The following is a 10,680-nucleotide window of genomic DNA, read 5'->3' as shown; positions in this document are numbered from 1 at the left end:
CCTCACTGTCGTTCATTGCTTGTGCCAGGTCGGTGAAAAGTCTTTCGAGTTCGGGGGAGTCTTGTTCGGATTGGTCGTCTGACGAGGGGGTTGGAGAGCGCTCCGACTGGGAAACAGTGTCGGGTTCGAGTTGTTGCTGGGCTTTGTTCGCCGCGGCCCGAGTCCGGGGCATCGAGGGATGTCGGCCGGGTCGTAGCGGCTGGAGTTGTTTGTGGGAAAGCCGGGCCTTCGCGATGCCGACGACGATGGATTGTCGAGGAAGAGCGCAGGGGATGATCGCAAGCCGACGCTGGAAGAGACACCTGCGCAACGAAAATTTCGTGGGCGGGCGGGGCGGTGAAGGTTTGTTGGTTGCTGCCTTTCAGAGTTGATGATTCCTGCAGCAGAGACTTTAGGAAGATGCGGTTGCACTGTGAGGAAAGAGCAGGCCGCTCAGGTCGTTGCTACCTTCCTCGGCTGTGATACATGCGAACCTGGGTGGGTGGGGCCGCGCAGGTAGGAAGGAAGGACCATTCTGACCTCCAGGTCACCTTCTATAAGAAGAGCCTACGCAGAGCCCACTACACTTCCCTTCTCCGATGTCTACTGTGTAGGAAAGCTGCCACACCTGTGGCAGGAAAATGCAAAGACCTGCCGTGTCTTCCACATCGCAACTTATGCGAAGCCAAGGAACATGAATTAACATATTGGAACTGATACGAAAACCTCAAAACACGTGCTTATATCCCAGCACTTGTACACACACGCTGGAAGTTGTGCAATTTTAAGCAGCGCTTGTTGACTGAGCAGTTGGGCTTCAGCGTCATCTGCATCCACCGTCTTCTGCTCCGACTCGAAAGTTGTGGCCGTCCCGTGAAGCCGCCATACGTGGTCAAACATACAGACTGGCGTATCAATCACACTCGCGACATCAACAACGGCGCCACTCTCCCGGCATCTCTTACCTTGCATTATTACGCTCCAGCCTCCGAGGACAATCTGTTGCCCATACTTCGTCGAGTTGCGCCCTACTGTTCATGTCTCTAGCCGCCTGCACAGCTTTGTTGTGGCCGACATCCGGTTGCAGCTGTCAGTGTCTTCGATCGCATTGGTTGGCCTTTCTGCGGGTCGAGACGTCAAGGGCGACCATGGGCTGCGTCTTGAACCCGCTTGGTGCGAGTCGTTTGAGAGGCGGGCAAAGAAGGGTGGCTTCGTGCATGAAGGGCGATGGGACTGCCGTCTGGCCATGAAAATGGTGTGGATTTACTGGCGAGCCTTGGCGCCGATGGGCGCAGAGATTCTGGTCTAACAAGGGCTGCACGTAACTGTTGCCTTCCTTCGACCCCAAAGTACGGTAAGGTAGCATCACTGAACCTTTCTGACTACATATTTGTGTCCTGCTTGCGATGATGAATGTCATCAATCAAGTTTCATTCGTTGTACGAACAGAGTGCGTGCGAGGGATTAACATTCCCCAACGAACAGACTGACTTCGCCACTATATCAAATAGAGGAATCGCACGACACGTTTAGAAGTCGACATGTCTCAAGATGAGTGTCTACGCTGGGATGCCGCATTCACTTTCAGCGTCCGTGAGGTGAGGCACAAGGAGCCAGGTGCACAGTTGCTTTAACTGCAACCGTACCCTTCTGAGCCACTCCGTGTCAAGGCGTAAGACTTCAAGGTCGCAGAAGCTGCAATTGCGATTGCAATCCTTTTTCCTTCATTGTAGCTTGCACTTTGCAAGTGCTTTTAGGCACTGTAATGCATTAGCTGAGTGACGGCATAAATTGCTTTCAAAATCCTTGTTCTCCTCTACCATACTGGCAACGGTTGTCTCAATCGTCACAATAGGACAATTAACTCCTTGCTGGGCATATTTGTTTGCTTTTTGTTCGATTGAAGTCCCTGTGGCCGTTTTATACTCGAGAGTGTGATTTTCCCGGTAAGCCGTTGCAAATATCGCGGCTTAGAAGTAGAAATCTCTCCAGTGTACGCGGAGCGGCGCAAACTCCGGCGGTGGGGCGCGGCCCACACACTGAACACTATGAACTGAGACCACCAATATGGTTTGTCCAGTCGGCCTCCACTGTTGCACAAGACTCCGCTTATATGCTGACTCATGTGTCATCCTTCATCTTCTTGATTTCGGACACTTCAGCACTGATTAAGTGATCGCGCCGTGGGGGCTTCGAGATTGATGCTGGTTCCTGCCTGTGTACTGACAGGCGTGAGCGTCAATCCTTGCGCGCCGGGGTTGGGCTTTTCGGTGATTTTGCCTGAATTCCGGCCGGGCTTGGCTACCGCTGTCAGTGTCGGCGATGTCGGTGAAATGTCGGCGAAGTGTTCCGCGTCTGTCCGTGTTTGTTCCGACGTGCGTTGAAATGTGTCCTTCCCCCTAATGCCCCTTGCTGAGCACGAAATTGCATGTTTGCGGAGGCTAACCGGACTTCAACACTATGGTAATCACCATAACACAGAAATCCGGAAATTCTTCGGTCTAGGAGGCGCAAATGCAATGAAGTCCGAGCAACCCCCCACACGAGCAGAAACATGCCACATCCGAATCCGAATCCTGCGCACGAATGTCACAAATATGCGTTGCCCAACCCCATGACGATTCATCCGAGCCCGTGTTTTTGTCCACCAGCGTTGGCAGCGGGCCGGCCCGATCCGAGCCTGCAGGGGACTGCCCGTAGGAGTGGAGATGGCCCATCTTCGCCCACGTCAATGTCAGGCTGATGCAGCTCAGGTGCATCAAAAAGCAAGTTACTGAATGAAGCAGAAGAACGCTGCTGGTCGTGGTGAAAACGATAGGATGCAGAAGGTTCTGACGCATGGCGTAGCCTTCTTTTCCATTGAGGGTCGGGTATGAGACATGGGAGAAGGGAGAAGGCAGTTCGCGGGTGGCTATCAAGGGATGAACAAGTTACACAGACAGTTGTGTGCATGTTAAACCTTGTCACACTTGACCACAACCTGGGCCGAAGACAATCAGTACACCAGCTGCTTCCAAATTGCGGACTTCCATTTTGGGTCTTTGGGTAAACAGAATTGATTTGCTTTCTGCAGCTTCGACGTGATTTTGCACAAGTTCTCCTGGACGGCCTGATTCCTCGAGACATGCAAAAGTGCCCAGAATGTGTTGGTTTTCGTGGATCGAGGTTAGATGCTGCTGTAGCGTTTGCTCTAAGTGCATACCATTGAATCTGAGGCCGAACTCCGAGCTTGAGGTCTCTAGAAATTGAATACGGCGCACTCGGAGCTATCTACGGAGACGTCTTCCTTTGTTGCACTCAATTGCTGGATGATGTCGCCCCATCGGCACATACCATTTCGTCTTAGCCAAATGACAGAGACACTCTTGGATTCGGGGCCCCAGAGCTCCCCTTCAAAAGCTCCCAACGCCTTCTGAGCTTACGCAGCGCAAACGAGCTGTAGGAGCTTACGGATCCCGCGCCCACCTTAACACTGGAAAGCTTTCACCCACGTCGTTTTCTAGAAGCTACCACGGAGGCGATAGGGTCTACCTGGGGCCCACAAGCTGAAGCTCCCACTTGACGGCATCGTGGTGTAGACTTTCAGATGGTATTCAAGATTTGGCTTGTAACTCTGCGTCGAAACCTGCCGAACTGTGATACGAAAACCACCAGTTTTACAGTGGAAATGTGGCGACGGGGAGCTTAGCTGAGATGGTACAGGGACATAGAGTTTCTTTCCCCTCAAAGTTGTGATCATCCCCCTGAGAAGGTCTAACGTGCCCCCGGGACCTGGCGTAGGGGATGGAGCGACTCGGGCTTGAGCAGTTCTGCGACTGTCACAATTGTATTGTAACTGCCGTCGATGACACAGCCATATAACTTGAACATCAGTGATAGCATATCCTCCAGATTGCATAATCGTTTGGCTACGTTCATCTCATCGAAGCGGAGGATCCGGCGTCCCACCTGCGTTTCATCATTGGTTCCAGGCGCTAACAGAATCAACTCTAGCGGCACCTTGCAGTTGCTGTCAGTAAAAGCTCTAATGACTAGCTATTAAAACCCACATTGCTGTGTAGACAACATCCCTCGATTGAGTAGGATTCCACGAATTTCGTAACATGTTGCGCTGTGCGTTCTCTTTGACTTGATAGATCTCACCCGGTGTCTCGTCGTCGTATTCTACGGCCGTCAACCCAACTCCGATGACACCATTGTCCAGCATCATGCTATTCAGTGCACTCGTTCTCAGCTTGCCCGACAGGCAGACACCACTCCGACTTCAAGCTGGGAAAGAGAATTTCGCGTATGACGGCTGACCCATTTCAACAATACGTCCCACTCACCTCCTTCAAAGGAGTCGATTCTATGGTGCAGGTGCGTCACGCCCTCGGCATGACAATCCTGGTGACAGCTCTTCCGATATGTTGCCTGTCTCATCTAGGCCGCGATATTCTTTTTCTTGGGGCTCGACGCAGCTATCAGTACTACTCAATCTCGACAACGCACAGTGCTGCATTCTGCTGGAAATTGGCACCCTTCCACAACTCTGCAATAAAGCGTCTCCGAAAAGCTCCTGACTTGTTGCGTCCCTGATGAACGTTTGACCCGAACTCATTCACTGTGACCTGGGTCAACGCGGCCGAGATAAGACACGTCCAAAATACAAGTCCAAGGCACAGCCCCTCCAGACCTAGAAGCTGGTGCTGCGAAGATATTTTGTGTCATATGTTTCGTCGCCATGGCTGATTCATGGATCTTAACTCTCAACATCCGCACGGTTGACGCTTTTTTCTTTTACCCGTTGCAATTGTCGAGTCCTGTTAATCACCACACCCGCTCCATCTCCGCGGGGGTTGCTTGAGCAGGCGAAAAGGTTCCTGCCGCGAGGGCTGCCTGGATGATGGAGGATTCGCCGGTTCGGACGATAGAGCAGCGACCAGCTCCAGCCAACCCCGGCCGTCCGGCTTGTAGAGGCTGGTCAAACTGTCCAAACCCCGACGGGCTTGGAGGCAGTCAGACCCGATTAAGAGCCAGTAAGTCGACGTTCACGATAACAGTCGATAACTACCTGAGCGAGATCCTGGCCGTAACTGGCTCAATCGTGTACCTAACACTGGCTAGGCTTCGAGAGCCAGCCCGCAAAGCTCCAGAAGAAACTTACCGCCGGCGAGGTCGCGGGCCACGGCCACGGGTTGCTGTCTTGGCTCCGATAATACCAACCAACAAATCTCCGATAAGCTGCCTCGCTCCACGATTCTCTTGGCTTTGGTCCGTTGCACTTCATCATTTACATCGAAAGCGATAGTTAATGCGAGCCGGAGAACCAAGAGCCTTCAGCCAAGGCGCTGGAAACCATTCGATAGCTCTGCCCAGCTGGTATCAACCCCCTCTGACAAGTTGCTGTCAGAGGCCTGCCTTGCTTAGACCGCCATTCAGCCCCCCCGCAAGGTATTTGAGACCATTTGGGGGCAACCCAAAATAATAACTATGGCGACTTCAAGAAAGTCTGGAGGTGTTCTGCCAGTGAAGATCTTCCACTCATTATACTCCACGGCGTATAAAATTCCATGAAACCTGAATTTGAGAATTGCAGCATTATGTGTGGTTCATATTGCCTGATAGTAGTCTGACAACGTACGGAAAAAACTGAAATGCGATACATCTCCCGAACGCGCCAATTTTGGATATTACATACGGCGGTAACGGGTGCTATAAAAAGAAAGAAAAAAGGGTTCATGCTCTCTTCTTAGCTGGATCTGGCCGTGTTACTCCTGAGGGTCAGGCTTTGTCCAGAGGAAAGAACATCGCATCTGGTGTAGGAAGACTGGCTAAGACAAAAGAGTCGCTAGAGCTGTCTTTCGCGGAAGCTGAAGGTGTCTCGAATTCGGAAACAGAGGCTTCTGTCTTATTTCAAGCGTCTTGCTGCGCCAAAAAGCCCGATTCAACGTCCTCACCCACTACAAAGCCATCATCAAGCATCGTAACACCCGTAGAATGCCAGATCAGAAATGGCTCTTAACGGTGTCAGTGTACGGAATAGAGATCTTACCCGTAATTTCCCACTCGTTTTTTCTCACTTGCCACGTCGCCCTCTGACCGCTTCGTGACGGCAGCAGCCCCGAAATCAACATTTCAACGCGAGTACCAGTAACAGCCCGACCGCCCATTCGCTGCGTATCAATCGCCCCTGTAGCAGCGACAATTGATCTCTCCCGCATTACCCTGCTCCGGGTTCCGGTAGTAGTCGTCCTGGCCAAAGATGTTGCCAGCGCAAATGACGGAAGAATATCCGTTAAAGTTCCGTAACGCGTAGCCGATGTTTATCGCAAACTGCTTCCCGGTGGCATCCCATCAGTTGCTAGCCAGGGAGCAGTCGTCGATAACACTAAAAGTGTAATTGCGTTTGAACGTCCAAGACTTGTCGGCTGGATGACCCTGGTCGCCGTGTCAGACAAGTAGAAATGCAACGAGGGCGATATCAACTTACATTCCAGTTCACGGGGTCATCACCGACAGGAACAAGCTAGTTCTCATCATAGCTGCTTCAGCCCTAAGTAACGCCGTTGACTGTTTTTTGGGTATACCAGATTAGTCTGCAGTTAGTACAATCCGACCCGCCATAGAAAGATTTCCAAAGTCGTGAGAACATGAGACAACTCACAGTCAGTGTTAGACCCTCAAACCCAGCCTATCCACAGGTCGTCGCAGTCATCATATTCTATCTCAGGGTCCATCTTGCCGGCGTTCTGCGTCATATAGTTCATCATCCCTAGAGAATCTCATGCTTATCAGAAACTAGACCCTTAATTCAGGAAAGCTGAGGGCAACATACCAATGCATTAACCTCCTAGACCGTTTTAAACGCTTGGAACACACTCATGGCTCCGCTCGTTCGTTGCCCGGAAGTTACCACCCTCCTTGCTCAATGCCCATGGAAACTCATCGCACTCGACCTTCATCAACGAACCCGAGTATCCGATAGCCGAATGCATGAAGGCTGTCTCGTAAGGACACGAATCCAGGTCGCTGACCAGATTCAGGCATTGCTGTTTGTGACGTCAATTGGCTCTTTCCTTATGCTTAGGCAGCATGGCCGGGGCATGGATCAAGGTGGCTGGCAGGGTTATCGTCTTGTTACCCTAGCACAGAGAAAAAGTTCTCCAAACTCGACCGAAAATATATCTGAGTTGAAGAGGGGGGAATGCGCCACAGTTGACTACAGTTCTTATTAGTTTTATCCGTAGTCAGGCGGGATTGAGTGGCTTGTTCACTGACATCGAAGTTCCGGCAGCTTCAGAGAAGGGCTGTCACCTGCAGGCCACTGAATCTGCTGCGTGAATTAGGGCAGCTGGGGATCTGCAGAGGTTTGCCAGCCAAAAGAGTCCATACGTTGAACCGGATTTTCATACCCAGGTCCATGCTATCATCATATCGTTTGAAAAGATACATGGGGTCGAGAAGCGTAGTCTCGGCTAGGGTGTCGTTGGCGTAAGACTGCCCCATGTCGTCTTCAGAGTTCGGTTGGTTTATCAGCCTGACCATGCGTTCCCTGTTGCCCTGTAGGTTTATTGAAACGAAGGACTTAGATGGTATGCTTCCTTGGGTCAGGTCAATAGGCCAATCGATCTTTGAGCGCCCAACTCGCCTAGTCAAGAGGGTGGCCTCGGCCTTGAACCCCAGCTGATAGTAGAAGTACGAGCCGTAGATGTAGTCAAAGCCACCAATGCAGGGACTGATGGTGCTAGGCACGATGAACTGCAAACTACCCGTGATGAGGCCGTGATTTAGGCATTAATCAAAGTACTGCTGGCAGTGTAGGAGCCGCCGCCGATGCGGATACCGATATTGGCCTATGGCAAAGATGTCAGGATGGCCGGAGCGAAAGTATTGAACAGGCCAAACTTACCTCTGATTGTAAAATGACATCAATTTGGGTCTTGACTTGGACGCCGGCTTCAAAGGTTGGTGTCACGTGGAGTCCATTGGGCTTCTTGGGCTCTTCAGTCAGGCCGAGGTTCAGAATTTCGTCGTACTTTTCAACGTCACTGCTATCCTGCGGCCAAAACAAGCGTGATCTATCGAAGGTGACTCTCGCACCCGCTTTCGCCTCTCCGAGAATATTGACGTATCCGTTGATCTGCTCTGTTATTCGCTAACATCCGAGAGAACAAGGCAGCGTCGCCTAGCTACAGTAGGGGTTCATCGACTTACTTGGCCATATATAGCGAGCGTGGGACCGAACGCAGCAATTCCTTTAACCGCCGGCCCGGAGTATTTAAGAGTGTCGGCAATCTTCTTCCTGTCGGAAGAATAGCGGAGCTCTGCGTTACTAACCATCTTTAGACCGACGTCGGCCTCTGGCTAAATGCCGAAGAAGAAGAATATGTCCGGTTTTGTCGGCAGAATGAATGTGCCGGAGTAGTAGTGGCATATGCGGACTGCATGGTGATGTCGGCCTCTAGGTCGATGCGCAGGTTCGCCGACTAGGTCTTGCCAGGGTATCCCTACGACGCCTTGAATAAGTTGATCTTGTTGGCCCAGCCCATAGAAAGATCGCCGACTTAAGACCGCGTCACCGTAGTCACCTTCGCCAGCCAGCGCGTGGAAGTTCCCCACCAGCGGTTGGCGATGTTGCTTTCTCGCGACACAAGGCGGTGGTCCGGCTTTGGGTCGGCCGGCTCGGCCTCGAGGGGCACCATGGTCAGGTTTGTATCCCTTGAGCGTTTGGGTAGACGCTACTCCAACTCTTCGGCCTTGATGACGCGATCACGGATGTGGCGCGTTGTGAATCCCTCGTCAGGGATGTTTCTCTTTGCGCGCCTCGCGGTGTTTCCGTCTGCTTCCGAGTCTGTCAACTCAGACCAATACCCCAGCAGATTAGTAAAGTCGACACGAATCTGGATGGGACCGCGATTTTGACGAGCCAGTTAGAATTTATAGTCGATCTTGAATTCGTTTACGGGCTTATCGTGAATCTCAATCAAAGAACGATGCTGGAGATGATGCTTAGGCAACTGGAAGGCGTCGCTCACGGGCGTCATGGAGATGACGCGCCCAAATGGTCCTCCGCCGACATAGTCTGGCAGCGGAATGATAGTATCTTCGGGGTCGCCATTTCAAACGGTCTCGCATTCCTCGGCTCCGGGAGGAACATTGCAGTAAACTTGGAAGGTCTCTTCCATGTGCTCAGAAGCCCGCTCCAGTACAGGCTGGTTCTTGGTCAAGATATCTCGCTTTACACGGGGGACCGAGACTGTGCGCCAGACGACTGTGTGCGACTCCTTAAAGTTGGCATCCATGGCCTCTTCTTCGCCGTTGAGCACCATCAATCCGTAAGCGTCCGAGTCTTCGGGAACAGTCCCGTCAGCACGGATAGGGTCTCGGTGGTTGCTTTCGTATTGATTGTCGTACTGCCAAATCGCTTTGTCAGTGTCAGCATCGTTGGAACCCAGCTCGTACAGTCGATCACGGTCGACAGGCCAAGCCTTATTCCAAGTAGACGGCGGGTCGAAACAGAAACTGAACAACGGATCGTAATTTGGCGGTAACGATACACCATCACACGATATCTCGAAACGACCATCACTGTAGGCGTTTGCGCGAGGGGGGTTGAGGCCATCGGCAATTTCAACTTGCGTCTGCTTGCAACGTTGGGGCAGATAGTAAAGTTCTGGTTTGCCCTACTCTAGATCAGAAGGAGATGACAGGTCGTTGGCCCAGTTGCAGTTGCTGTAGCTGCGACCTGTGCGACAGCACAATGCGCTCTTGAAGGGGTCTCTCAAAGGAGTGCCCTTCTTTCCTGAAACGGGTGATACATATTACTCTCGGCAGAGAGCGACACCTTCTGGCTTGTTGTAGCGGTACGTCTGATAGTAGCAGCCGCTGGGGCACTCAGGGTTCTGGGTAGGGGAAAGAGGTCCTTGACAGCCGCTCCAGATACAATCGCCAATGACCTTGGTACTGCGGCAACACGAGGACCTCTTCCCAGAGTAACATTGCTTATTCTCTTTGGGCTCGATGGCTGTGTCGGCGCACTTTGAGCTCGAATGTGCCCGGACCGCATTTCCCGCTGCACCCAAACACATTGCGCCCTGGTTCGCAGTTCTACTCACAGTCTTGCGGCATCTAGCTTTTCGGATAGCAGATATAGCGGTACCAGCACCTCTTGGATGTTCCACCGGAAAGGGGCATGGGGTGTCTTTGCAAGGGGTTGTGGGCGGTCTCGACGGACATGGTCCCAGCAGGGCTGACTTGACCTCCTCCACACCCGTCCAAGGTTCCGTCGGTATACTTCTCGGTCACGAAACAGTCTTGAGCAGTAAACTGGCTGAAAAGATTGAAAAACCGGTCGGCGGAGTCATTATCGAGACCTTCGAGCTGCAGGTGCGAATGGTCTCCAAATAGCTCGTCCATGGCGGTGAAGTTGGACGTGTCTTGATCAATGGCCCAGATCATGAGACAGCTGACACATCAGCTAAAAAGACCCCAGCTTGGCCTGGAAGGAAACAGCATTGTCGTACGCCGCCCACTGGCTTCCTTCGAACACGTTGTACAGGACCGTTGTATCTGGGTCGTAAAACGTCTGAACATCAAGGCTGCTGTTACGACTGACAATCTCCTGGTAATCTCCTGGTATGTTAAGACGCCAGCCGTATCGGAGCAAGAGCCAGGCATGGCTCCGGTTCTGAAGCGACAGACGCCGTCAGGTTGGAAGCA

At 52.2% G+C, this 10,680-nt stretch overlaps 5 protein-coding genes and 1 pseudogene across 6 annotated transcripts; all 6 read right to left on the bottom strand.

Moving 5' to 3' along the window:
• Window positions 1–5,874: 5,874 nt before the first annotated feature.
• GCG54_00011648 (uncharacterized protein) lies at window positions 5,875–6,131 on the bottom strand (the record flags this gene model as incomplete). The annotated part of the gene is made up of 2 exons (XM_045411548.1): window positions 5,875–5,978; window positions 6,014–6,131. 2 exons carry the CDS (start codon window positions 6,129–6,131, stop codon window positions 5,875–5,877), a joined length of 222 nt encoding a protein of 73 aa, XP_045262969.1.
• Window positions 6,132–6,141: 10 nt separating this feature from the next.
• GCG54_00011647 (uncharacterized protein) lies at window positions 6,142–6,728 on the bottom strand (the record flags this gene model as incomplete). Its single annotated transcript, XM_045411547.1, has 3 exons — window positions 6,142–6,294; window positions 6,452–6,487; window positions 6,648–6,728. 3 exons carry the CDS (start codon window positions 6,726–6,728, stop codon window positions 6,142–6,144), a joined length of 270 nt encoding a protein of 89 aa, XP_045262968.1.
• A 1,020-nt stretch (window positions 6,729–7,748) lies between these two features.
• On the bottom strand, window positions 7,749–8,301 carry GCG54_00011646 (uncharacterized protein; the record flags this gene model as incomplete). Its single annotated transcript, XM_045411546.1, has 3 exons — window positions 7,749–7,814; window positions 7,871–8,101; window positions 8,176–8,301. The coding sequence occupies 3 exons, from the start codon at window positions 8,299–8,301 to the stop codon at window positions 7,749–7,751; spliced, it is 423 nt and encodes a 140-aa protein (XP_045262967.1).
• Window positions 8,302–8,325: 24 nt separating this feature from the next.
• GCG54_00011645 lies at window positions 8,326–8,663 on the bottom strand (annotated as a pseudogene). Its single transcript has one exon. A coding segment is annotated over exon 1 (338 nt).
• A 36-nt stretch (window positions 8,664–8,699) lies between these two features.
• Window positions 8,700–9,005, bottom strand: GCG54_00011644 (uncharacterized protein; the record flags this gene model as incomplete). The annotated part of the gene is made up of 2 exons (XM_045411545.1): window positions 8,700–8,861; window positions 8,925–9,005. 2 exons carry the CDS (start codon window positions 9,003–9,005, stop codon window positions 8,700–8,702), a joined length of 243 nt encoding a protein of 80 aa, XP_045262966.1.
• Window positions 9,006–9,080: 75 nt separating this feature from the next.
• On the bottom strand, window positions 9,081–10,377 carry GCG54_00011643 (uncharacterized protein; the record flags this gene model as incomplete). Its single annotated transcript, XM_045411544.1, has 2 exons — window positions 9,081–9,483; window positions 10,121–10,377. 2 exons carry the CDS (start codon window positions 10,375–10,377, stop codon window positions 9,081–9,083), a joined length of 660 nt encoding a protein of 219 aa, XP_045262965.1.
• Between the last annotated feature and the right edge of the window lie 303 nt (window positions 10,378–10,680).

The sequence above is a fragment of the Colletotrichum gloeosporioides genome (genome assembly GCF_011800055.1).
Source record: "Colletotrichum gloeosporioides strain Lc1 chromosome Unknown consensus_53, whole genome shotgun sequence".
Classification (NCBI taxonomy): domain Eukaryota; kingdom Fungi; phylum Ascomycota; class Sordariomycetes; order Glomerellales; family Glomerellaceae; genus Colletotrichum; species Colletotrichum gloeosporioides.
Note: the sequence above shows the minus strand (reverse complement) of the source record. Positions and strands in the feature narration are given on the sequence as shown.